At 40.7% G+C, this 26,986-nt stretch overlaps 1 protein-coding gene across 2 annotated transcripts; it reads right to left on the bottom strand.

Annotated features, from left to right (window-relative positions):
* Positions 1-750: 750 nt before the first annotated feature.
* vil1 (villin 1) lies at positions 751-26,986 on the bottom strand. Of its 2 annotated transcripts, none has more exons than XM_084084903.1 (20): positions 26,884-26,986; positions 17,157-17,252; positions 16,975-17,049; positions 16,447-16,643; positions 15,094-15,202; positions 14,780-14,890; positions 14,000-14,205; positions 12,838-12,916; positions 11,798-11,896; positions 11,172-11,325; positions 10,452-10,552; positions 10,203-10,340; positions 9,861-10,019; positions 9,605-9,772; positions 5,240-5,385; positions 4,115-4,259; positions 3,362-3,550; positions 2,990-3,058; positions 2,469-2,612; positions 751-1,575 (listed from the first exon to the last, which is right to left on the bottom strand). In XM_084084903.1, exons 2-20 carry the CDS (start codon positions 17,232-17,234, stop codon positions 1,462-1,464), a joined length of 2,481 nt encoding a protein of 826 aa, XP_083941029.1. In that variant the 5' UTR covers positions 17,235-17,252; positions 26,884-26,986; the 3' UTR covers positions 751-1,461. The 2 variants fall into 2 exon arrangements, with proteins under 2 accessions (XP_083941029.1, XP_083941030.1); XM_084084904.1 differs by lacking the exon at positions 26,884-26,986 and adding an exon at positions 22,927-23,034.

Raw genomic sequence — 26,986 nt, forward strand, 5'->3', positions numbered from 1 at the left:
GGTGGCAGCCGCAGAAACACATTTTTATAGATGCCTTCGTTTATTTATCACTCACTCGATTAATTTAAGGTCCTTGTTTCATCATATTAAAAAAAAATCCTATACAGAGTTTTAACCACTAAATGCACATAAAATGCACCAAGACAAGTTCCTGTATGTACTGTCAGAATCAGACAACGAGAAGTGTGTTTCCCTGACAGAATCATTTTCATTTCGGTTTGAAACCTCCTTAGCACACATTTGCAAAAGCAAGAACAATTCAACCAACCAAAACCACTATTTTCTTGTGATGGCTGATAGAAGGTGTGTATTTGTTACACTTTAAAGGACACATTCATTTCACTTTAATTTATTAGGCACTATTATTTTTGCTTTATTTGCATATAGGAAACTGAGGGCAGAGAGATGGGGAAGAACATGCAACACAAATGCTCCAGTTGGTCAAATGCTGGGATGTACAGCCTAGGGCCGGGTTTAGGGGGGTGAAGGCCCCTGATCTTGAGTTATTGGTGGGGACCACCTACACCACAACTATTATTATTATTATTATTATTATTATTATTATTATTATTATTATTACCCTTATTATTGTTATTATTGTACATAAGAATGTAATGCAACGTCAAAGCTATAGGCAAGTTCATACATCAACACAAGAACAAGTGGTAGGCAATTCAAATGTGATATGCACATAAACTTTATTCATTACATAAGTATACAGCAAATTAAATATCTCTATTTAAAATCCCTTTCCATGAAATATAGCAACATCTAAATAAAACATAATTTTAAACATAACACCAATTTATAAGGCAACTATAATTCTAGACTCTATATAAGTGATTTCTTTATAATGTCAACCAAATAATCTTCGATATTAACAGCTAGAATATTCAAATGGATGTATCTCCACTGAATTCAGAACAGAATGTGTTTACAACAGTACTTGTAGTGTTTGTTTTAATTCCACAATGACCCTATAAAAAAAGAAAAACCTATATACTTTGTTTACCGGAGTACCCCAGAGGTCTATGCTAAACCCTCTCCTTTTATTCCTCTCTACACCAAATATTGTTGTAGAAAATTGGCGTCTACAATCTACAAGCTCACAACGTGGTGCAACACAACGTGTTGTTGTGAGCTTGTAGATCGCATATTTTTTCTATCATCTCCTATATTATTTTTTAATGTTCACCCTAGGGACCCTAGAACCTAGGTTCACAGAATTGTGAAAGCAAATAGAAATGAACAAGACAAATCTATGAACTTAGATATTCCATACTTTCCATTCAAAACTCTGTTACCTACTGTACGTGTTCTGTTTAGTTGACAGCATGCACTACTGTACATGAATTATCAGTTCCCTCTAAAGTGTCTTCTGTGTATTTAAGCTGCCCGTTTATAATAGCACAAAAAGTCACAATTTAAACAGTCAAAGTGGTTCCCATGGTGTTATCCCTCTTAGAACAGGCCGTTGTCTTTCTTCATATTCTGTTGCTTCCAGGCTGGCATAGAGTAGAAGTCAAGTCGAGAAACACCGAGAATGAGTGCAAACTCCTCATTGGACAGGTACTCCTGCAATCAGGGGAGTCAGACAAGGCCAAATTGTCAAGTCACATTTATAAATATATTGTATGTATTTCTGGCATGAGATACAGTAAGTCTCATAATTGTGAGCATAAAGTATGTGTGCGTAGAATAGATGCATGCTGTCTCATCTTGGAGGAACTTGTTTGTAAATTGTTATGCATGCAGGTTAAGCAAGAACAGGTTAACTTGTAGTTCTAGGCGATACACCGTGGATACAATCTAATATCATGATTTTATCGATATCGATACTGCGATGATAATGTTGTATAATTTGCAGCCGTAATGTAATGTAAAAAATAGTGACAATATCAAATCTACAAGCTCATGTGTCATGATGCAACACATTGTGAGCTTGTTGATCAGCAACATTGAATGTATAATATACACCTTAAGTGATTGAAACCAGGAAAAGACACTTATGTCCGAAATCATAAGAAATCCCAGACTAATATCACAATATCGATATATTTCCCAGCCCTAGTAACTTGACAACTTCTGTCAACAAAGCTCCCAAGACCCATAAACTATACACTACAAAAAACAAATAGGCGCTGGTTCCATATAACATGAGTTAAGCCTAAAGTATACTAAGTCGCACAACGGTGTCAATCGCTGAAAATACCTGACTTTCAAGGCAACAATGTGAGGCATCGTGCACGTGGAAATCAGTTATTTAAGGCTTTAACCACTTAATATCCATACTAGGCCGCTCCTGTGTTCACTCTACTACACCAATCTCTTTGCCGGAAATAGCCGATCTACAAGCTCAGAACATATTGCAAGCAACGCAACACGTTGTGAGCTTGTATTTTGAGTGTTTGTCCTAAAATAGGGACGCTAGGGTTCAAGTGGTTACAAGAATTGATCCCTGGGGTCACCTCTTTCCTTGTTGGGTCAACTCCTTCTGGCAGTTCTTCGGGCAGGAGGTTGAGCAACTTCTTTGCAGCGACGGTGGGCAGACGAGAAGGGGCCAGCATGTTAACAACTCCTTTAGTGCTCTGTGGAGGACCCTTGCTCCTGTCCTGTAGCGACATACAGTATCAACAGGGTTATGTACAGTAGTGTATAATAATAAATAGCATATATCAACAATGGTGTACAGTTAGCACAGCTATTTATAGAACTAGTAGTAAATAAATTAAAATTGCATCTGTACATCCAAAGATTTGTGAGGCGGGGTCTTTTACAGTCTATATACATAAGTATTATTTTGGTGAGACAGAAAAGAGGCTACATATTGTGGCAGGCTTTTCTGCAAGGAAAGAAAACCTGACTCAATGTTGAAGCCATTAATGTATCACTGTGTTGTTCATCTGTGTGTGTAATAAATATCTTTTGTATTATAATGATTGCCTAAAAAAAAGAAGAGTGATGTAGCTTGATTATTTTTAAGCCTCACCACAGTGATCTTGATCATGTCGGTGGCATCTCCGAGCTCAGACTTCAACTCCTCATAGGATTTTGAGCCCTGGTGAAATAAAAGTCAAGTTTACTCTCAGATACATTTTTCGTTTGATAAACATGAAAACTACCTAGCATCCCTATTCTGGGCATGTCATAATAGCTGAAAATAGACAAACATTCAGCGAAAATAGTTGAATATTTGGCAACAAATAGGTGAACATTCTGCGAAAATAACAGATCTTGTTGTGAGCTTGCAGATGAGCTATTAAGTGGTTAAGTTGCAAATAAAGTTTAAAACATTTCTCCAAACTAATTATTTAGACTCGAGGAGGGATGTAAAATATCTTCCTGAAAAATAGCTCCATACATGCCACTTTTGGGTGTCCCAGGCATGGAACCACCCAGTGAAGGTAGGGGGCTCAAAGCCCTGTTTGACCAGAACAATGGGGGTGCCCATGTCACGACCGCCAGGGTGGGAGCGTAGGTACTCCTCTGCGGTTGTAATCGCCGCCTCTTTCTCCTTTACATTAGAACCTTTGCCTACCCACAGGAACACCTGAAGAACACAATGAGAAAATTGTGAGTTTTTAACCACTTGAACTCCGGCATCCCTATTCTGGGGGGGAATGTTCGTCAACGATGCATCGCATTGCGCTTGTAGATCTGCTATTTTTGACGAAGAGCCTACCAAGTACATCAACAACCAACATATGTAATGTACAGTATTGGTTCTCAAAGTGGGGTCCAGGGACCCCCAGGAGTCCTTGGGGGGGGGGGGGGTTCCAGGGGGTCCCCAGCAAAATATTTAACATAGCATCACAATCATTTTAACCACTTTATCCATTTATACGTTGGCTATTCAAAAATAGCAGATCTACAAGCTCACAGCACGTCACTTCGTGCCGTGCAGCGAGCTTGCACATATACTATTTATGAAAATATTTAGAAAAATATCGGAAAATATGAAAAATATTGAATAATTTTGCATTCTTTTAAATATAAATCTTCTCTTCTGGGGGTCCGTGGCCAAATGTATATCAATGTGGGGGTCCTTGGCACGAAAAAGTTTGAGAACCACTGATGTACATACACATGTTTATTATCTATCACAGGTACTGACCATATCCCAGATGTCTAACAGCATGATGTCATCCTCATCCATGTCTTCCTGGTCAAAGTTGGTGATCTCTGTGGCCAGGAAGCGTCCCGTCTGGTTGGAGCACTCGAACAGCCTCGCGGTGATGTTGTTATGCTCCTCCTGTAGACTGGTGAGGAGGACATTGGGGGTGGTTAAACTCTTTCAGCATGGCCTCCCTATTTCATTTAAGTGTTTTCTTTAAAATAGCGAAATTAGCCAATGTACAAGCTCACAATGCACCGTTGAGAGCTTGTAGATCGGAAATAGGGCTTCAGCAGTTAAGGTGCTGCTACTTACAGTACATAATTGTGCATTGTGACCAGTGGTGAGCTGTACGTGGAGCCTATAAGGTTCCTGGACATTAGCAGTACAGTAGAGTTGCAGCAAAACAGATAGTTTGTGATGCACTTTTAAAGGGTAAGATGTTTAAAGAATCAGATTGTATATTATCATTACATCTGAATCAATTATCATTTAAGTTTAACATGAGGTCTAACATGAATCAGGCATTTTGGAATTTGGTTGACGTCAATCTTCCTTTCCATCGCTCTGGGTAGACAGAGCAGGAGTGGGTCTTCAGAGCAAATTCATGCACCTGTGGGTGTTTCTCTATTGTGCTCCGGCCCGGCTATAGCTTGTTTCTCATGTGCACAATTCTGTTTTTTCTTTAGTTTTTTACACTTTACCACACCATCTCTCCACACCCGTGACTCATCCACACATGGCAGCACACACCGCTGATAACTCATGTGTACACATTATTCCATAGTTATTTATAATACTCTTTTTGATCTTTGCATTTGTGCGTGGTGCCTCCGCATATGTTTCAAACTAGAGCCGGTTTGCACAACATTGGTCACTGATATAACTTGTAATAATTAAATCATATTTTACACTGGGCCCTTGGGGGACATCTAAAGTTATCCTTTGGCATAAAGCTCAAGGCCGGGAAAAATTGATTATCAGGCTTCTATTTGAGATTTGAGATTTAGATTTTCCTTTTTTATTGCTCAATAATACACAACAAGCGTGTCAAGTCAGCATCCGCTGATTGTAAAGCATTTTGAATGCATTCCTGCATTCATGCCTGCTACAGTATAGGCCTACCTCTTGCTGTTGGCGTACTGCATCTTGCCTTCCAGATTGACCCAGAAGTGAGCAGGCTCCTGTCCCTCTGCAATGACCCGTTTCTCCCTCCTGGAGATGATGTCTGCCAAGGTTTTACCCATCTCACGTTCATCACCACTGCAGCCCTGCATGTGAACAGTGCCATACAGCTACGATGTTAAAACCTTGATCATTTGGATGGCCTTAAACATGGCTCAGCATTGTTTCAATTAAATGTCATGTCATATAATATCATTAATTTAAGAAAGGTTAAAAAAAAGTTACATTTTATATTTAAATAGATGGATGATATACAAGCTCACAACACAATGTGATGTGTTGTGAGCTTGTAGATCGGCTATTTTCGCTGCATGATACCAGTGTTAATTTCTTCAACTAAAACTATGACGAAAAATGTTTGCCGACTACCCTTTTTCACTGACGAAAACTAAATAAAAACTAGACTAAAATATTAGGGAGGGACAGGGACTAGTGGAGAAGAGATCCAGTAAGTCATTTCAAACTGTATTCAAAAGTAATCACACAAGCACGTTTTTTTAATCAGGTAAGATGGTGTGTTTATGTTGACTTGAAATACAATGCAAGCTAAACAAAAAAAATCACCTCTGACCTGTACTTAGAGAAGAAGAGTAATTAGAGAAGTGAATGACACAGAGTTGCTTATCTTAGTTCATAATTAAAAGATTGTTTGACATGCTGAATGAGTGTAAAGTTTCACTGTCCTCAAATTGAAACGAAATAAAACTGTACTACTACAAAATAATGTGTTATTGCCAGAAAGGCTAGTTTTGGTCCATTAACTCCTTCTAACGCCATGGACCAGAGCTACAGATAGGTTCAAGGCAGGTTGGTAGACATTCCCTAAGCAGGCTTAGGGAACCTTTTTAGCTCGAGATCACAAAAGCTGCAAGAAACTTTTTTTTTAAAATTATTATTAATTTATGGAAATTATTTGGTTTATTTTATTTTATTCATGCAATACTTTTGAATCATGTTGGAATTAATTTAATTGCTGTAGAAAAAAAATACATATTTTTTACATTTTGTAATCTTTTCCCTTTAAAAAAAATGGAATACACGAAAAGGGGATATTTACTCGCGACCCCTAAAAATTGGTCTGCGACCCAAACATGGGTCCCGACCCACTGTTTGGGAAACAGTGCTTTAAGTCCTCTGGTTTCCCCGCCCATTTACCCCATCCCCCGCCCTCCCCCCACACCTGCTGCAGTGCAAACATACAGACACACAGGTGGTTGACAACAAGCTCCATTATATTCGGAAGTAAAACAGTGAAATAAAGAACTTGTAATGCAACCTTAAACCTCATGGAAGTTGAGCAAAGTTGTGAGTGTGACAGTTTGAAAGACTTGTTGTGACATTGGTGTTTTATTTCCAACTGAGTGCATTCTCCAGGTGAGTTAACATCTAGGCTACATGCAACAGAGCTGAATTGTGTGTAATGTCACTTTCACAAAGACTACTCAGGATAAAGCAATGTTGTCTTCTGTAGGCTATATAACAAGTACTCTGCTCAATCTAGGCATTATCACTTTCTTTTGTAAGTGGAGTCCTACCGTTATGGCAGTAATTATTACACAATTTACAGTAATAAAAACGTCAAATGTAAAAAATACTATTTTCATGTAAAATATTCAAAATATTTGATGAGAAATCTAAAGGGTGTGCTCACATACATCCCCCTGCACAATGTAGTTTGTTAAAGGACAAATTTAGTTTTTTACAACCAAGGTTTATATTTTGGCTTGTAATTAAAGTAAATAAAAGATGAGTGTTATTTGTATTTGTCATTTACTGCTTTCTATAGTTTTAGCAATTTTCACAATCTTTTTTCAGTGGGCGGGGGCATTCTGTCCGGTGGCTAAATATGCCTTTTTTACACAATAAAAAAGGTCCTGTGGTCTTTGATGGCCAAATGTGAGTTATTGGGGGCTAGAAGAGCTACTGTAAATAATAATAAAGAAAACGCCAGGTTATTGAGTAAAAAAAGACATATATAGGCACCGGACAGAATGCCCCCGCCCACTGTAAAAAAGATCGCGAAAATTGCTAACACTATAGAAAGCAGTACATTACATCTTTTATTTACTTTAATTACAATCTAAAACATAAACCTTGGTTGTAAAAAAACAAAGTTGTCCTTTAAGCGTCAATATCTCATTTGGTTTAGAAGCAATTGAAAATACAAATAAAGTACTTTGTTGAGGCCCTGAGTACCTCTGTGGTTGAATATCTGTGAACTAATCCAATATAAAACTAACTTTACGCCGGTCCCATTGACTGTCTGGCAATGAATCATGTTCAGTAACTGTACCTGGCTCTGGAATACTGTATATGTTGTGACGGGACACATTATACATGTATGTATTATACTCCTGGGCTTATGGTGTTCCTCCCAACCTACCCCGGACCATAGGAGCTATGTACACGGGTACAAGAGCAGGTACTATGAAGTACGAATCTCCACACAAGCCCTTGTCTTCGCTGCCGCCGAATACTGTGCCCCAGCCATGTGTAAAAGCCCACATGCCAAAAAGGTTGATACTGCCATTAACAAGAAATGCTCAGTTCTATCCCTGAGGACCTGTCTACAAAGGCATGGCATGGCTGCATCCTGGAAGCAGGAGTGGGAGTCAGCTGGGCCCATACGTTGTCACAGCTGCATCTTGGACCCAGGAGACAGCCGACCATATAATCATTTTTATTGTCATCATTATTAATTCAAGGACCCCAACGGAAACAAGTCCGCAAGGACTTTTTTGGTCGGACCTTTTAGACAAAAGTATTATAGATGTAACTGTTGTTTTACATTCTTTTGCCCAATAAAAAATAAAATGTCAATCAATCAATCACCACCTGTCCCCTGTATTAGGTCTCTTTGCTGTGGGACCTGAGATGAGGGAGTAGCTGCACGACATTGAGCTGGACATGTGATGATGATACATGAAAGAAGAAGAAGTACCAGAGCCAAGGTGATGAGCCCAGAACGGCAACAGTGAGGAGTTTGGCATCCTGGCAGGGGTGTTGTAGCCATTGACACCGGGAGATCCCAGCAGGCCAGGGAAGTACTGGCGAGCTAGCCAAATGTATCGAGTATCGGTGGCTCATCTGGAGATGAACTAGAGAGAGGGTGGCTCTATCTCTCTATCCCTGGGTTTCAAAGTTTGACCCTGGCCATCATCACCTACACAACTGATAAGTAAAAGACGGCAGGTAGGAACCTTTTTTTTTCTTTTTGCTGCTGCTGCTTGTGTTGTATGCTGTGTGTATACTAATGTGATTAGTAGCTGTCCTACTATTGCTGTCATTGTGGGACCCAATGACTGGGTGGCAATGAAACATGTTCAGTGACTGTTTCTGGCTCTGGAATTGAATGCTGATGTGAATCTACAGTGTGTGTTGTGTCTGTGTCACTACGTTGAAGGTAGTGAGTTGTAATAGGGAACAGTAGGTTGTGCATGTGGCTCTTGGTCACTTCAAATATGTGTGAGTTTACTTTTAAGTTCACGGTAGAGGTTTTGGGCTTTGACATAACAGCTGAATTGAAGACTGGTGGATCTACAGTATGTCTGCTGTGTTGTGGCTGATGTTGAATGTTGTGATCTGTGACAGGGTGGCTGTATTGGTTCATGACTTGCTTGGTGGCAACACCTCTGTCTATGTAGGCCTATTCCTCATGGCCATTATTTCTTTCTTTCTTTCTTTCTCGCTCTCTGTTTTTTATTTATTCTGTTGCTGTCATAAAGCTATATAAAAACAGCTGTACGTTCCCCAAGGAAACTGTGTTTGCGTCCAGTACAGTACAGGACAGTATAGGTACATTATCATTTTGACCATTGCTTAGAAAAATCAGAAGGCAAAAAATACAGGGCACCAATGGTTAATAAGCTATTAAGATGTTTTTCGTTTACTTTGTTTGTTCATAGGCTAATTCTATTATCTGAACATGCAGTATGTTGTGAAAATGATGATGTGGTAATAGGCTAGTCGTAGTGTTATCCCATAATTAGAATGTTCTATATGTGATATATTTTATGATAATACTGTTGCCACTGTCATATCTTAAATCCAATACCTGTATTGGTTTAATTTATTTATTTTGACTAAAACTAATTAGTCGCTCAAACTGGACTAGAACCTTTTAACCTTTTAATCAACAATAACTATACAAAAACCTTTTGAGTTTTCGTCGACTAAAACTAGACCAACACGATCAAGGATAGAAATGAGTGAATTAGCCGCCAAAATTAATACCGCATGACACGTCGTGTCATGCGGTATTAATTCATCTGTAAATGAGGTTAAAGAGGTTAAACAATGATTTACCTTTCCATACCACAGATAGCAGCAGGTGTCAGTGCTGAGCACAAAGACATCGTTGGAATTGAGGGAGGAAGACCGCGCAGGTACCTCGATGGCACGGGTGTTGAACTCATTTGTGCCACGCACTTGGAAGAGATGCAGGGCAGACTGGCTATGTCCAGGGCTCCCTTCCTGTTAATTCAGAAGAAAAGATCTGTAGCTTTAATGAAAACAGTGTTCCTTTTGAATTACTTCTCAAGTGAACTATAGCTGTATTTACCTCATAAATGATCATCTTTCCTTTGAATATAGCCATGAGGTGTAGTGGTTCTTTCCCCATGGGTACACGGACCTGCACAGGTTCTCCATTGTACTGCTGGTCCAGAATGATGGCTTGTAAAGCAGAGGCAGTGAGCTCGGCTGTACTTGCATGCCGACCCTATAGCGTGGAGTGGATACATTCATTTCTGTGTTGTCTGTTTAAATTAATATCACAAAACTTTACGATTTTTTTAAATTATTTTTTTAATTCATGCCACACACACATATCTTCAAGTCAGGACTTAGTTTCTTTAAACCCTCCGTAGCCTTGTGAGTATTAGTAAAAACAAATATCTCTGACCTGCCAAATGTAGATCATGCAGTGCTTCCTGTTGTTGACTTGGTATTTGTAGAGGATGAGATAACAGTCTCCACCATAGAAATGTCCCAGATACTTCCTCTCTACAGGAACCATCTCATTGTTCTGTATCCGCCATACCTGTTTAGAGAGATGGACATAATCCATAGAAATACGTTTTTTTATATGTATACATATATACATGCCCAGAATAAGGACACTAGGGTTCATGTGGTTAAAATGTGTCCTGACCTCAACCTCTCCTGTCCCATCATCCACCATCATCTGCTGAGCAGCTAGATCAGGCCTTGCGTGCATAGAGGTGGCATCAAACTTGATCTGCTCCACTTTAGCTGCACATCAACACAAGACACATAATGTAATAGTTCATAGCCTAATTCTTAAAACTACTGACCGATTCCTAAATTACTGGAATAACAAGAGGAAGCAGTCCAATAAACAATACACACAGTAAAATCCTCAGTGCTAATTTATCCATTTGTAATGCAGAGTGTGTATTACTATACACTACTGTATATACTACTATACTGTTATAGAGTATCTGCTGCTTTTTATCTACCTCATTTGATAGATTTTTTCCTTGAAATCATGCACCTTACAGGATCTGTTATACATCTGCTGCTATTTAACTGCTTCATCCCACTGATATTTTAACCACACACCATATATATCATGCACCATATGTATATGTCACTGTATGATTGGAAAACCAGTCAGATTGAAAAAGGAGTGCTCATTTTCTTCGAGTTCACCAAGGAAACGTTGGAGCTGGCATGGTCCAGTTTGCAGACTTTATTGTTTTTGCATACTGATGATATCTGATCCACTCAGGATTTGACTGTGCAGGGGTTGTTCCTGTAAAACTGTAACAGTTGTGTCTTTGTTTGTTTGCAATGTGCAGGGTAATAAATGGGTAATAAATTAAATGTCATTATTTTTGACACCGCTCACCAATTTTCCCAGGGCTGTTCATGGACCCCAGTCCCACTGTCTGGTTCTTGACGGTCCAGTTCTGGAAGAGTTGCTTGAACACAGCTGACTCAGCGCCATCATTCACTGTCTCCACATATGTCGAGGGAGGATAGCTCTTGGCCTTTTTGTACGCCTACAGAAACAATGTTTAATCAATATATGGGATCGTTATGATACCGTATTTCAGTTTATACAGTAAAATCCTCAGTGTTAATTTAAATCCGGGAGTTACAAATGTAACGGGTCCATTTGGCTACATTTGTGCAGTCTCTGAGTTACAAATGGATAAATGAACACTGAGGATTATATTGTGTAACATCAATAACCTACTAAATAACTGTCATGGGTGGAACACGGCGCACAGTAGCAATTATTCTTTGTGGGACAATTCAGAGGGCTGCAGAAAGAAAAGAGGATTTTACTTTTACACTAGAAACAGAGTTATGAGCCCAGTCAGCCCACATCAAGATCACAAACAGGAAGTTATACACTTTTGAATCCAAAAGTCGTTTTCAAGTGTTGTGGTACATGTAAACCAGCAGGGGTCAGCAAAACCATGAACGGCAATCAAAAGCAATAGAGGACGTAAGAAGGATGAGAATGACCTCTGCTTTGACCAGTGACTCAGAGCGCTCAAACTTGGAGGCCCGCTTTCCTTTCCAGATGAAAATCTTCTTTCCTGCCAGGTCCAAAAGATAGCAGTCCTGAGAAATAAATGGATTATTATGGGATGCACTTTTTTGCATGGCAATGACTTAAAGGGGTATTTCACTTTTAAACACTAATGTCATTTTAACATCTACCCGGGCTGACGGCTACACAGGCTTTTGTGTGTACCCAGTGAAATAGCAGATCTAAAAGCTCTCAACACCTGTTGTGAGCTTGTAGATTGGATATTTTTGGGAAAAACATTTGGTGTAGGGAAAAGGGAGTGGATCGAGTATAGAGCCAACCCTGGTCAACTAAGTATTAGTTTACTAAGTAGCGGTTACCTGTCAGAGATTAAAAATAAATATATAGTGAGTTCGATCTCTGTCTCAGAGACTGTCTCAGTCTAATTTGTTGACCAATCTAACAGTGACTCATTACATGTAGCTGTACTTCCCTTTACATAATTCTATATTTTCACAGGCATATCACTCTATTATTATATTTCCCACACACATGTTTCACAAGATAGATGGGTTGACCTCAGCAACTGTTGAAACAGGAACTGTGGTGGGCATGGGCTTGGTTCTGAGTTAGAGGAAGTAGCCTACACCAGTCAGACAGGCCTATTATATCACAGTTAAATTGTCCTTTAACTTCTAAGTAAAACATCACCCAAACTAATCAATAAGTCTTCAATAGACTTATCTTTTTCTCTTGTACATTTCTTTTCACTCTTCATACCAGTAACCTGTAAGCTGATTGTATGACATTCTGTATAGTAGTTGTGTATATCTGTCTGTCTCTTATATGTCATCATGATTTGTGTGCATGGGGATCTCATCTTAAACAAGCTTAGTGCTTAATGAGCCTCCCAGTTTAGTAGACCTTGTATTGTGAATGTTTTGTACTTCCACGTACTGATGTTCTCATGTGTTACTAAAGTACATCAATCAATCAATCTGACAATCCCTTTTTCCCATATCATACAACTAACCTCATGACTGAGGAGGTCTTGTCTCAGGGGCTTCACTGCCACCTCCTGAACCACCAGGTGGCCCTGGGCGTCTGACATGCTGTCCAGAGGACACATGAAGTGAAGTTAGACAAGATCTGAACAAAACTGGAACAGCAATTGTATCTTTACACAAGGCAACATAAACCTATATGACGCTAGATGAACAGGACTACTCATAATTTTCGAATAAGATAAACCTATATTAATCATGTAAAACACAGGAAGAGGTACAGATAAGAGTGGAGAGATACGAAAAAGAATTCCACTGAAGTATCGATCACGTACGTGTGTGTGTGTGTGTGTGTGTGTGTGTGTGTGTGTGTGTGTGTGTGTGTGTGTGTGTGTGTGTGCGTGTGCGTGTGCGTGCGCGTGCGCGCTAGAGTGAGAGTTCTCGGAAATGCTCTCTCTGTGTGGGTGTGTGCATTTTTGGGTGAGAGTGAGTGTGTGTGTGCGTGTGTGTGTGTGTGTGTGTGTGTGTTAGGAGGATGAATGTGTGTACATACTTGCTTCATGATTGTTTTGTTTAGTGTACGTTCTGCACATTGACCACCTGAATTTCCCTAACCGGGTTAATAAAGTTTACCTGGATAAGGATCAAATAAAAATTAAACCATAAAATGAAGTAAAATAAATGCTATTACAGTCTAACACTAGACAGTATATAGAGTAAATATACTGTACCAAGGATAGTACAGTGACATCACAAACAATCATAGCCCTGTATAGTTTTATGGGGCTGAGCCCACTCTCCTTCGCTGTCAGTCACATCCCCTCGGTTCATGTGATTCTCTGCCATGATTCATGGGACATTGGGCCCAGGAACGCCCTCATTCATGGCCGACGAATGAGGAGCCCAGTGTCCCACAGCCTTCTCAATGACATGGTGCACTATTTCCCCCCTTCGCTCCCTCTTTGCAGCGAGTCTGCATCGAAGAACTGAGGAAATGTTCCAAAATTTCAAAATGGAACATTTCAGCATTGTCACTTAATGTGACAATGCTTGCAGTTCAAATGCCCCATGAGTGAGAAGTGCCTATGTTAGATGTCGCTTAGTTGTGAGTGACATCACTGACATTTACTTGGCATCTCTATTCTAGTCTGAATTGAGGAAGTGAATGACCCAGAAGAGAGAAGCACTAACTGGAAGAGCTTGACAATAGTCCTCAGCTTGTTGTCCACTTCATCATCAGAGACAATAGTCTCCTTGATTTCCCGTCTCTCTCCCAGGTACTGTTTCATCAGTTTCATTGGCTCCTCTGCTGACTTCTCATTGTCACCCTCCACCACCGTCACCTGCGCCCGTCCACCCCTCTCTCTGTCACGGATGTCCTTGGCCAGGGTCATTCCCTAAAGAGAACCACAATGAGCAGCACTTCATTTAGTGAAATCTTGCATTATTTTGTTCGATAACTAAATTCGAAATTGTATTTCTTTACAAAATTATGTTGCCGTTTCAATTGTCAAAAGAACTGATGAAAAAATATATGATGAACTAAAATATATATTTTTTGAAGCATATAGATTCTCCTCAGTAAATCTTGTTCAATTAGAGACGAAAATGCCTTTGCTTTGCCCGGTTCCATACGAGCACAATTGGTGTTCTTTGTCACTGCACCAGTTGGTTAAGGGTGCCTGTCAGCAGGGGTGCTGACCTATGGGGAATAGGGTGTTCCTCTGTGTATCGGAGGAGGCATATGGTATCAATACCATCCCTATAGGATCAACGAGTCTGAACACCAACTAGAGCTAGGGATCAGCAGTGATAAGACTACACAAATGTGGAGGGAATTCAGGAATTGGCGAAAAGACTAGTCCGGGAGAAAAAGTGTAAAAAAGAAAAGTGTCTGGATATAAAACCGTGAGAGGATAACAGATTGATGAGAAAGGCTCACCAAATGTAGTTTTAGCTGGCTTAATGTACCTTGAGTCTCTCCATTCGATTACTTTTAGGTCCATTCCACTGGATAATAAGGTTTCCCAGGTCTAACAGGAAGACATCCCCCTTGTTGAAGCTGTTCCAGCTCATATCCACCTGCAGTCAGGTGTTTGAAAAGAGGAAAAACACAGCAAACTATGCTCTGCATTACAGTTGTAAGTGAAGTGTTGTACTGATGCATGGTGTTGTATTGGTGTATTTGTACTCGTGCATTGTGCTGCAAGCACTGCTTCCAAAGCAGATTTGCCCAACTTGTGGAAGTTACTGTATGTGGGGACATAAAGCCAGTTTCCTCTCACCTCTCCTGCCACCACGTGCTTCCGGCCCTTGACGTGGAGCAGTCGTTTGATATCGTATGTGTTGGTTTCAACATGCTTCATTCCAGATGCAACACCACCCTTCTTGTAGCTGTGTGGAACAATGTCAGAGGAACATGATGATAAATCTGTATACGCAACTGCGCTGTCCTTCCTTAAAATACTGAAAGGGGAAGTTAAGTATTTCTATTTTTGTTTTTTGCACATCAGACATGTACTGTATGGTCTGGGGAAAGACGTTGCTTTCGTTATCCCAATGAATTCCTCCCCCACACACATTTGTGTGTTGTCACTGCTGTTGTATCCCACTGACTCACCTGCCAGTGAGGAGCCCCTACGGGAAGGACATACGAGTCTTCGTCCTACTCCTCCCGCCCAACTCTCCCTGCTGACAGGTGCCGCCCCAGCCCGTATGTGCAGTGACAAATACCACCCTCCCCGCCGGCTTCCCTCCCCTGAACACAGGCCAATTGTGTTTGTATTTACACTCAGTGGATTCGAACACACAACCTCCTTGGAGGTGGGCAGGCACTTCACCACTGCACCACCCGAGCACTCTGAGTCTGGGAAAGGCTTAACCTCAACTTCAGGTTTTACGCTTACAAGTGTAAAAGAGTTGATGAGGGGTGAGAGTTTCAGACCGGAAAAGCTTATTTCCTGCTTAGAGGAAGGTGTTTATTTTGTGCTTTGCTGCTCTTATGGGAGTCACCCCAACCGAAAGCTTGGCTTTTATTAAAGAAACTAGCATTGATCCAAGTGTGCAGATTCTGCAGAATCTCCTTCTGTTATACTTGTCAGTTTTCTAGCACCACGGCATATTCTATAGTCATGATTGCGATGATTAGAGGAAGATGTAAATTAAAACCTTGGGGGAAAGAATAAAAACTACTGAATATAATAATACAGTCATGATAACCTTGTTTCAAAATATAAAATATTCCAGAACCCAGGGTTCCCATGTCACATTAGGATAAAAGGCTGTATGGTACAGCCTTTTATCAATCTGCTTAATCTCCCAAGAGTTTAATTGTGAAGACAAGTCTCCAAATTTGTCTACACTATTGTGTACAATTTGGAGACTTGTCCTCACAATTAAAGCTTTTCTTTTCTTTTTTCCTGTAGGAGTTATTATTTTATTAATAATGTTTTAATAATATCACTATGAATGATAAATATGAGTGTCTAGACAGTGTGTCCTAATAATAATAATAGATACATATGAGTGTTTAGGAGTGGATCGCCTAATTCATACGATGGCATCACCAAAAATAACCATCATACAGCAAAGTCTAAATTAGGCTTACGTGCATAGTGCTGTACATTGCATTTGCTCACATAAGGCCTTTCTTGAAGTATCCGCGGAAGGTGTCGCTCTCATAGCCCTGAGTCTCTCTGTGCTGCACGGCCACGCCCCCTAGGGCCTCATCCATCAGTGTGGTGTAGATAGCAGCCGCACCCTGTTCATCTTGAGAGCTGGACTTCCCCAACCAGTAGTGGATGTCAGAGGTGAAAGTGCCACGCAGTTTGTTTGTCTGTACAATGGTACAATAAATGGTTCATTATAAGGACATCACAAAATCAGTAGTTGTTGGTACTGAAGAATTCATAAATAAGACGTCTTCACCGTAAAGTACAGTAGCTCTTAATAGGGAAAATATTGTGTGCTACTTTCAACTTGGTGCCCATCTTCTGGGCATGTACTAATTATAGGCAAAAATCATCAAAAATAGACAATCTACAGTATTAAATTGTAGATTGGCTATTTTGTATGTGCCATTTTAAAGTGCAAAACAGGGCTTACGTTGTCATTAGCATTTATGCAATTCTCTCTCATAGGTGTCTTTGGTTCTACTTAGTACTTACATAAAGAATAATATAGCTGTCTCCTTCGTAGAAGTTCCCATACACTTTCTGGGGAAGTGGCACCATTTCCATGTCCTGACCAAGATGAACAATGTGCCAAAGACATTAAAAGCTATTAGTATCATTCTTATCCTTCAAATGTATGGCAAAACCAACTTTGATCTCCCACAAGCTGCTCCTACCTCTATTCTCCATATACGCAGGCCTGACGTGTTTTTCTTCAGGACCTCTATGACTTGTGCTTTGATCTGTGGAGGCATGGTTTGATTTTCAGATACCTAAGGAGAAGACGAAAGTGAAGAAACATCATGCAAATATGAAATACTGCTACGCCGTAACCAGTGGTGTGTTCTAGTTTTTTTCGGAGGCATACGATAATCATTCCCTGCACGACATGCACGTGGTCGTGGAGATACGCTAGCGCGTTTTCAATGGATGAAATGGTTAGTATAGAGGGCTATGCTTGGCTACGAAAATGTTCTGCAGGTCACACTACGTATATTGTGTAACACTGTAGAACACACCACTGGCTGTAACTGACTGCAACAAGACAGGAAATGATGTAGGTGAGAATAGCTCATATCTGCACATTATGCAGATAAAATCAGCACTATGATGAATAGAACGAATATGCCCTGCACCATATGCTACATAGAAACTGTGCAGATTGCGTGGTAGTAACCTGTATGTGAGAAAGCTTACTAGAATACTATAGACATATAATCTGTTCTGATGAGCACAAAAGGGCACAGGTGCTCAAACAATGCTGGATCGGGCAAAAGGTGCAAATTATTGTGGATACATCTTAAGAAATTGCACTGAAAAGCATCAGTGTGACCTTTGCAGGATGGACCCATTTCAGAGATTGCAACTTTTATGGTGTTCGCTTTTATCTCTGTAGAAATGAAGCCAAATGTTTTTCATCATACTGTTATTATCATGCCAATCTGCTGGAATTGATATTGTAAATGAACTGTAGAATATTGCCTCAGTCCTTGCACACAGGAAAGGCTGATGGCCAATTTGCAACACTTCCACAGTATATTCTGTCCTGGCAGCCTTAAGAGGATACATTTTTACATTAAAAATAAATACATTCTATTAAGATTGTTCAGGTAAAAACATAACTGTTTTGTAAAATCCTGTAGCAGTCATCAAGCATTACAATAATTGAAATTGTATCAACTGTAATACTATTATGAACTGAAGGAGGAGGCTCTGATGTTCTGCTATGGAGACATACAAGCAGCTGACCATACAAGGTACTCTGTTGTGTTTGTTCTCTGTCTGTGTCTTTGTCAGTCAGACCACAGAACAACCCATTGCTAGAAATAAAAACCCTAAAAGCATCCTAGCATTGTATAGAAGACATGCAGTTAATGAATGAATCCAATATGGGAACGGAATAACGACAACAACAAAATAATAATAGTAATAATACTTATAAGTTAATCTGCGATTCTACCCAACACAAAGATGTTATACACTATGATAAATTGAAAAGGAGAATGCAAGCACTCGTCAGTTAAAAAGTTCAGCTCACACTGACACACTGTGCGGCTCTGACATGAAACACTTGCTCAAGTGATACTATGATAAATCCTTTGCCAAACCCATAACATTACAACATAATCCATCTTTAGATTTGAGCTTGACCACAATGCAGGAAATGTATCACCAATGGAAAAGTGAGTTGTATTAAAGCATGTATCAATTGTATAGCTGAAACAACATACAGTATATAGTTTACATTTTAGTTCAAGTGAACAACAGCACAAATTATAAATGTTCTCTTCTGGCTCTGTATTTCAGGCAATTTGAAAATGATCTGGCTTTCCATCAAATTACTGTTCATTCAGACTTCCCTGATGATTAAGTGTAATGGTAATTAGAAGACAGTGTATATATAAGGTATCCACAACAGTGTACGACTGTAGGTACATACTGTAACAAAAGGCCTAAGTAAAGTACACAACCATTAACTGACTGGACCAACATTAGGGCAGGTCTTCACCTAATTAACTAAGGGCCTGGGAGCTTTACAGTATTACATGTAGCCTGCATATGGTCCATTCTGTTGTTGATACAAGCAAATGTTGTTTGAATATATACCTGTGTCCTAACCATTAAAATATTTTCTTGGGCCAGCTTTTAGTATCAGTGGCCTCATGCCTGTGTATCTCATAATTACAGTTCAGAGGTCTACTGATGGAGTAATTGAGTCATTCCCCTGGATGCAATAAGAAGTGGGAAGGGGACAGTCCTCCACTGCAATGATAACCTATTGATTTCACACACCTGTTCAAAGGTTGGAGCTAAGATGACCCTCAATTACTTTTGGAAATTACACTATCTCAGTTTTGCCCTCCGAGGCAGACAAATTTAAAATGATGCAAGAATGTCCACATATGGCTTAAGGATGAGCTTTATGAACGGCTGCCATTTGGACTTTTTTTTATTACATTATTTATACTGTGCACTGCAATATAACAAACCTTTGTAACCAGCTCAGTTGGCCTTATTGTGGTTAGAGGATGTGGGATGTGGTATTTACCAGGCTCCCCGCTACCTCTTTGAACTCCTCCAACACCACACCCCATCCCAGCTATAACATAGTGATCAAAATCTATACTTCAATGATGATTTAATGTGAATTTCTACCTATTGGCCTTTTGATTTGATTTTGATTGATCCTGGTCTCTCACAGCTGCTACGCCTGCACAGTTGCATTGTATTATTATTATGTTTTGTTGCATTCAGCAGTGTATAGGAGAATAGCACAAACTGAGTTTCAATATGACTCTTACAGCGGTTTCAGACTATGGTTTCGGGTGCGCACTCCAGACCGCTCCGTTTCCGAGTGCGCTTGGCTGGCCAGCATTCACACTGGCCAAGTCTCTAACGCGCCCGAATACGCTTGCATATATACCCCCGATCCTATAGGTGGCGGCACGCACATAGTGCTTCGCCAGTGGACACAGACGTCATCAACTATGCGACAATGTTTGTGCTGGTCGCGCATAAATATAGGGTTGCCGCTGGGGAGGCGAACGGCCTTCTGGAGAGAGTCAGGAGCGCATTGAGCGCACAGAAGTCAAGGCACAGACTGCTGTGTTGTTGGCGCGCGTGTTGTTGACAGACAACGGATGCACGCTTATGAGAAACAACACAAATAAAACCTGGTGAAACACTTGTGTGCATTTGCGCAAGATGAGGATACAGGAAACATTCAGTCTAAATGTCCAGTTTACTAACCTTCACAACAACTACTACTTTTGTATTTGAAACCTTACATTTCTCTAAATATTATAAACTTTCACGACAGCTTAAGTACAAAAATATATCATTTATGAAAAGGCAACTAGCCTATACAGTGAAGTCGGACTGAATGACTGAAACCTTGTATTGTGAATTGTACTTCCATGTACTGTTTCTCATGTCTTACTAAATAAAGTAACGTCTTCTCTTTTTTTACTCTCTTTGTGTGGGGATTATCTGGCACATGTATGTATCTGTTATGAAAGAGAAATTGCATCATGAGTGAAACGGCTATAGTCCATGGGAAACCATAAACCTACGTAGGCCTACATCTAAATGAGTTATATTTACTTACAAATTTCAAATTACAAAGCCTTATAAGCTATATATTTCTGGGATGCATAGTAGCTGAAACTCCACAAGATATCCACAAGATATACTATATATATATATATATATATATATATATATATATATATATATATATATATTGTTGCTGTCATTATATGGCCATGACACGGCCTCTCTTTCTATCTCGCGCTCTCATTCTATTTCTGTATGTAATGTTTTATATAAATAAATAAAAATGTTTTATATATAAATATTGCGGGTTTTAGCGCATCATCCCGCGGGTTCATTTTATAATTTAATGATGAAATTAAACCGCGGGATCCGGCCATGGTTGAAACCCTGTGGATTGATCTGCGACGTCTTTTTGTTGACTGTTTTTGGCGAGTTTATATACCGTCACCTATTCCAAATAGCGGGCCACTTCCGTCAAACAGTACGCTTGCTTTCACACTGCAGCGTACCGTCTCCGAGGACGCATGATTCGGATCCGAGACTGCCTCCGGAGGTGGTTTCGGGAACGGAACGGGGATCCGTTTCGGGGAACGATACGCAACGTTCACACTACCACAACATCAGCCAAGTGGCCCAGGGTGCGCACCCGAAACCATAGTCTGAAACGGCCCTTATTGAATCACAAGTAGCCCTCAGAATTATTTTGAATCAGGAGATTCAGGAGCAGGAGAGGAACAGCAACAGCATCAGTAGACCTCTCAGCTACAATTAGGAGACAGGCCACTGATACTAAAAGCTGGCCCAATCATTTTTTATTATCTTTTATCGTTAGGACACAGTCACACAGGTATTTATTCAAACAATATTTGCTTGTGTCAACAACAGATTGGATAATTTATGTCCACCTGTATTTGGCAGTAATACCATAAAGCTCTATCTCATTGTCACAGATCCTTAGCTAATTAGGTGAAGCCTCATGTCTTTACTATAAAATATAACCCAAACGATCCATGGCATTATCTCACAGCTTGTTGCAGAGAAGTGGTGCCAGTGACCACACCCTGCTTTGATCTCAGCGTAATCTGCAGTGTTTAATCACCAGTCGACGATACAGTCTCCCAAGAGGCCCTCCTCCTGTTTTCGCTCGACACAAAATATCTTCACTTCTGCACCAAATCTCTGCGGTGAAAATAGCCGATCTGCAAGCTCACAAACGCGTTGTGTTGTGATGCTTTGTGAGCTTGTGGATCTTTTGCCGACTGTTTAGCTCCAGAATAGGGATGCTACGGTATGTAAGTATTGGACATGACAGCTTCACTCTGGTAAAAGCTGTTCAATACTTGTTAACTTCGCTTCCACAACACTGATAATGAGATAATGAGTAGGGACGACCCTGATGTACTGTACACCCCAATACACACTGTTATGAATCCCTTCCATTCAGACCCTTGCTCAGAGACTAAACACTAAAATCTCCAGTGTACATTTAACTCCGAGAGGCAGTGTTAATTTTGACAGCAAATTTTTATTTAGTTTTAGTCATCTTTTGAATGAAATTCCATAGTTTTAGTTACATTTTAGTCACCTGAAAGGTTTTAGTGGTCTAGTTTCAGTTGATGAAATATCATAAAAGTTTAGTCGACTAAATGTACAGTTGGTTTAATTTACTAAAATGTATTATGGCGGGCCGTGATGACATCTTAATACCTGATTTATACTTAGTTGCGTGCTGAAAATGGCTGATCTTCAAGCTTCGTGTAGATCGGCTATTTACGGAGCTTGACACCCACACGCAGCCAAGCTAAAACTTGTCCACTAATTTTGTCAACTATTATTTGTTGACAAAATTGTCTGTATATTTAGTCATAGTAGTCATCATAGGGTAGTTATTTCGTTTTCATTTAGGTTTCGTCAGTGGAAAAAAAGTAGTCGACAAACATTTTCCATCATAGGTTTTTGTCAACAAAATTCACACTGCTGGTACAAATGTAACCAAAGGCTTACATTTAATCGGTTACGCTCTCAGAAGTACAAATGGATCAAATGACACCGAGGATTTTACTGTGTGAAGGCTCAGCTTTACGAAAGTGTGTTCACACTTCTGCTAAATGACAGGATGCAGCGTTCTGGTCACATCCTGTATATTCTCTTTGCGGGTGTGGTGTCACAATGTTCAACCCACTGCAACATGCCGCATGGCTTAAACATAACAGCATATTACCCTATAGTCCAGACAGCATGCAAAGAAAGATTGTCTATAATATAGTCCAGCACATGTGTATTCCCTATTCAGAGACATATATATATAGCTTTATAAATCTTAAAAATGTATATTGAAATAATCATTGTTGTATTGTATGGCTTTTGTGGGAGTAAAGTTGTTGAACTTACCTGATGTATAAATGGGGTGAGTTGGACTGAAGAGGATAGAGAATGATGGGCCAGGATCTGTGTTGGTGGAGCTAAGCTACCTTTTATTGCACATGGACTTTGCCTCAGGTTCTCTCTCTCCCTCTCTCTCTCTCTTTCACTCCCTCCCTCTCCCCCCGCCTCTCTCACCCCCCCCCCCCCTCTCTTTCTCTCTCTCTCCCATCTCACTCTCGCACTCTGCTTGTTGAAACACACATACATGGAAAATTGCACACTGTACACACACACACACACACACACACACACACACACACACACACACACACACACACACACACACACACACACACACACACACACACACACACACACACACACACACACGCATTCATAAGTGCACATTTTAATTGTCCATTGCCTCACTGGCCCTTTATGGAAAGCTGAGGTGATAATATGCATACAGGTGCCTGTCGTCTACCTGCAGTTCACCCATGTCGCCTTCCCACTATGTACCACCCACTGCCTTTTACTGCTGTTTACTCCTTCACATCTGCTCTTATTGTCTCCGCCAGGCCGAAGGCATGGCAGAAACTATGTTTTGCACCCTGTCTGTCCGTCCGTCCGTCCGTCCGTCCGTCCGTCCGTCTGTGTGTCCGTCCGTCCGTCCGTCCGTCTGTGTGTCCGTATGTGTGTCCGTCCGTCCGTCTGTCCGTCCGTCCGTCTGTGTGTCCGTCCGTTCGTCTGTGTGTCCGTCCGTTCGTCTGTGTGTCCGTCTGTGTGTCCGTCTGTCTGTGAGCAGCTAATCTGATCTAGGAAGAAATGGCACCCTTTTCACATTGGCCTCTTATAGTGCCACCAGGAGGCCACAATAACCTACCTGACCTGGCGGAGGCCTGTGCTCCGAGGAGCAAAAGATTACTTGTTTTCTATCAATTACACACGTCACGGCATGTACTTTTTTTGTTTTTCCTAAGCCAATAATTTGATGACTGGGTGGCTGCTCAGTAGGAGATGATCTCCTACTGGTAGGAGACTCTTCCTACCGTATACACTCCGGCGGTCATCAAATTATTGGTCATCAAAAAATCTCAAAAAAGGCTTTATGGGATGTGTAATTGACAGAAAATAAGTAATTATTTTGGGTGAACTTCTCCTTTAAACCCTATGTACTTTTTGACCGCGGTCTGCGGTTCTCCAGGGGTCTATCCTTGTCCCCTTCATTTTTTGAGCTGTGTTTTCCTCACCAAATCATTTTGCTGAAATTAGCTGATCTACAATCTCACAAAGTGGTGCATTGCAGTATTCGTTGCGAAGCGTTTTGAGCTGGTAGTTCGGCTCTTTTGGCCTAATGTTCGCCTATTATGATTTTATCTATTCCCTATTATCATGCTCATAATAGGGACACTATAGTTCATGTGGTTAATGTTCGCCCGTTATTATTTCTCTTTGTCATATGCTAATGTGCTGTCATATGTTAATTGTGTCATTTTCTGCTCAAAGGTTATTTTGTTCCCCTGCAATGATGACTTGACATTTCTGTTTTAAAAGCATGCACCAAGTCAACATAAATCAAGTACAGTAAGTATAATATGAGTGGTATATCGCTCTGCCCTCAGAACAAAACCTCTTGGACTTCAAAGTTAAACAGATGTCTTTTGTATTGGGTTTAACTCCTCAGTGAGCCCTTTGGGTAAATGGTGGCTACAGCAGATTAAAATCTCTCACATTTTCAGATCCAGGATTATTTGTCGTAACACTGAGTAACGCCCAACTCTAAGTGGAATGCATAATGTTAACCCTTTAAAACACACACACACACACACACACACACACACACACACACACACACACACACACACACACACACACACACACACACACACACACACACACACACCCCTCTCAAAGTTGTTCAACTACTCAAAAATGACATTTACTGTAGCCTTGATCTCCTACTCCTTTAAGTATGTTTCCCCAGGCCTGTTTGTTTACTACTATACAATTACAATTTAGGCATTTAGCAGACTCTCTTGGCCAGAGAGATTTACAAACTACATATTTAAATGTTGAGGTTGGGTGGATTTAGAATCCTATTCCTGCTGTTACTGTCCTTTTAGAGAATTAGCCAATTTTCCTTTATCTCAGCAATGGAAATAACTTTGTTCTGTATCTCATTATGTGTGATTTATATTCTTTTGTCAAAAAAAGAAAAGAAAAGAAAAATCTAATCAAACCAAACATTCTGTTGAGGTGTGCATTTGTACTGTAGGATAAGTCAGAGCAGAGATGGGAGACAGATATTTGTATGTGAATGGTTAATTTCTATAAAGAAACATCAGAACTTAGTTAAACTACTGCTAAATGTTGTTTGCTGCTGTACATGCAGCTATCCTCTCTTCAACAGTGGGTTTCATTTAAAGCACCTGACTCCACCACCTCATCCCCCCTCTTTCCCCACGCACTCTCTGCTGCTGTCTCCACACTGGCCCCTCTGTCTCAGAAGACTGGACCATTATGGTTGCACTCTGATGAGCCCATTTGGACCAGGCTCGGGCCTATCGCCGAACAGTTCGGTAGTTCAAGAGAATTTAGCAGGCCATTAAATAAGAGGGAAGAGGGGCTGGCGGCTGAGATACACTTCCGTGCATCCGCAAGTTGTTTAGTCCGTAATGGGGCTCTGCCAGCTTTTGTCAAACTGAAGTCATGCAGCTAACTGGACACAAGAGCCCCCTTCTGAAATGCTGCTGATTAGAGACCAGAGCAACATTGGAACATTAGGCAGGTTACGTAGAGGTCTACTGGCAGTTCTGTTGCACAGACACATACTGTACTGGTGTACATTATGAACACATGCATCAGTGCACACATATAGACACATTTGTGTCTATATGCACATGATGTAGCCTGCACTGGGAGAGAAGTTCAAAAAGAGTGCGCCTACTGATTTACAGTAGACATGCACACACTCACATTCACATGCAATGCATTGTTTTATCCTTACAATGAGAGCATATGGCCTCCAGTATATAGTCCTGTATAGACCAATTATTTGTTTACCAGCATTGAGATTGGACGCACAGGTGATTGTTTCATGCAATCAATTCCCAACATATGGTTTCGGGGTGCGCTGGTTTCAGTTCATTCAACCTCCTCTTGTGTGTTGGCTAGTGAGGCGCTTCCTAGCGAGACTTGACAGAATGGGTTTCATTTGGTGCCGGCCTGCGCACGCATACTGGTTCTTATCAGTGTGACGTCGTATCAGTGTGACGTCGTCTGTTAAGGGGTCTATACTATAGAACAGTGGTTCTCAACCTTTTCAGACCGCGACCCCCAAAAATAATCCTATTTGAACTGGGGACCCCCCACCCTGACAAGTACTTGGAATTGTAGGAGTTGAGGCATTGCACTTAGTCTGACATGCATGGTTCCACAGATAAATATTGTGAAAATAGCAGATCTACAAGCTCACAACGCCTCGCAACGCAAGGCATTGTGAGCTTGTAGATCTGCTATTGTGAGCTTGCAAAATCTGCAAAATCCTGTGGCGACCCCCCTGGGAGTCCCGACCCACAGGTTGAGAACCACTGCTATAGAAGCCCACAATCTAAATCACTGTAAATCATCGTTTGAACTGACGCTGAATAAGTTAAGCACGCGTGAAGTAAACAACTCTGCAAGAAACAAGTATGGTAGCAACTACCCAAACACATGACCAGCAGCATGCACCAACGTCCCTTCACGTTGAGAAGAGCCTCAGCCTATACTTCTAAACTTTACAACCATAAAGACCATAGGGTGATACGTGACTTTCAATGGTCTGACTTGCTATGAGGATGACATGATAAGTGCATTATTATCTGCCTGTGTCCAAAGCCACACAACAGAGCCAGCTGACGACAAAAGGGCCACATCCACTGCAGAGGAAATGGTTTAGCATTGAACAAATATTAGCACCTGCGCCAGACAAACATTGCTTACCTGCTTGCGTGAGGTCACAGCCGCGTGTCTCCCGGATGGTCTCTGTCTTTCCACCTTGTCAACCTCTCCTTCTCAACTCATTAACCAGAGTACCAGACGCGAG

This window comes from Gymnoscopelus microlampas, assembly GCF_963454915.1.
Source record: "Gymnoscopelus microlampas genome assembly, chromosome: 17".
Taxonomy (NCBI): Eukaryota; Metazoa; Chordata; class Actinopteri; order Myctophiformes; family Myctophidae; genus Gymnoscopelus; species Gymnoscopelus microlampas.

Bases quoted from the DNA above. Each gene is read 5' to 3' on its own strand.
- vil1 (XM_084084903.1), bottom strand. From the start codon at position 17,234: ATGCCTCCACAGATCAAAGCACAAGTCATAGAGGTCCTGAAGAAAAAC. The intron at 10,341-10,451 runs GTCAGGACACAT...CTCTCTAAACAG, and splicing joins ATGGGACAGGAGAGGTTGAG to GTATGGCGGATACAGAACAA. The intron at 9,773-9,860 runs GTAAATACAGCT...CTGAATTAACAG, and splicing joins GAAAGATGATCATTTATGAG to GAAGGGAGCCCTGGACATAG.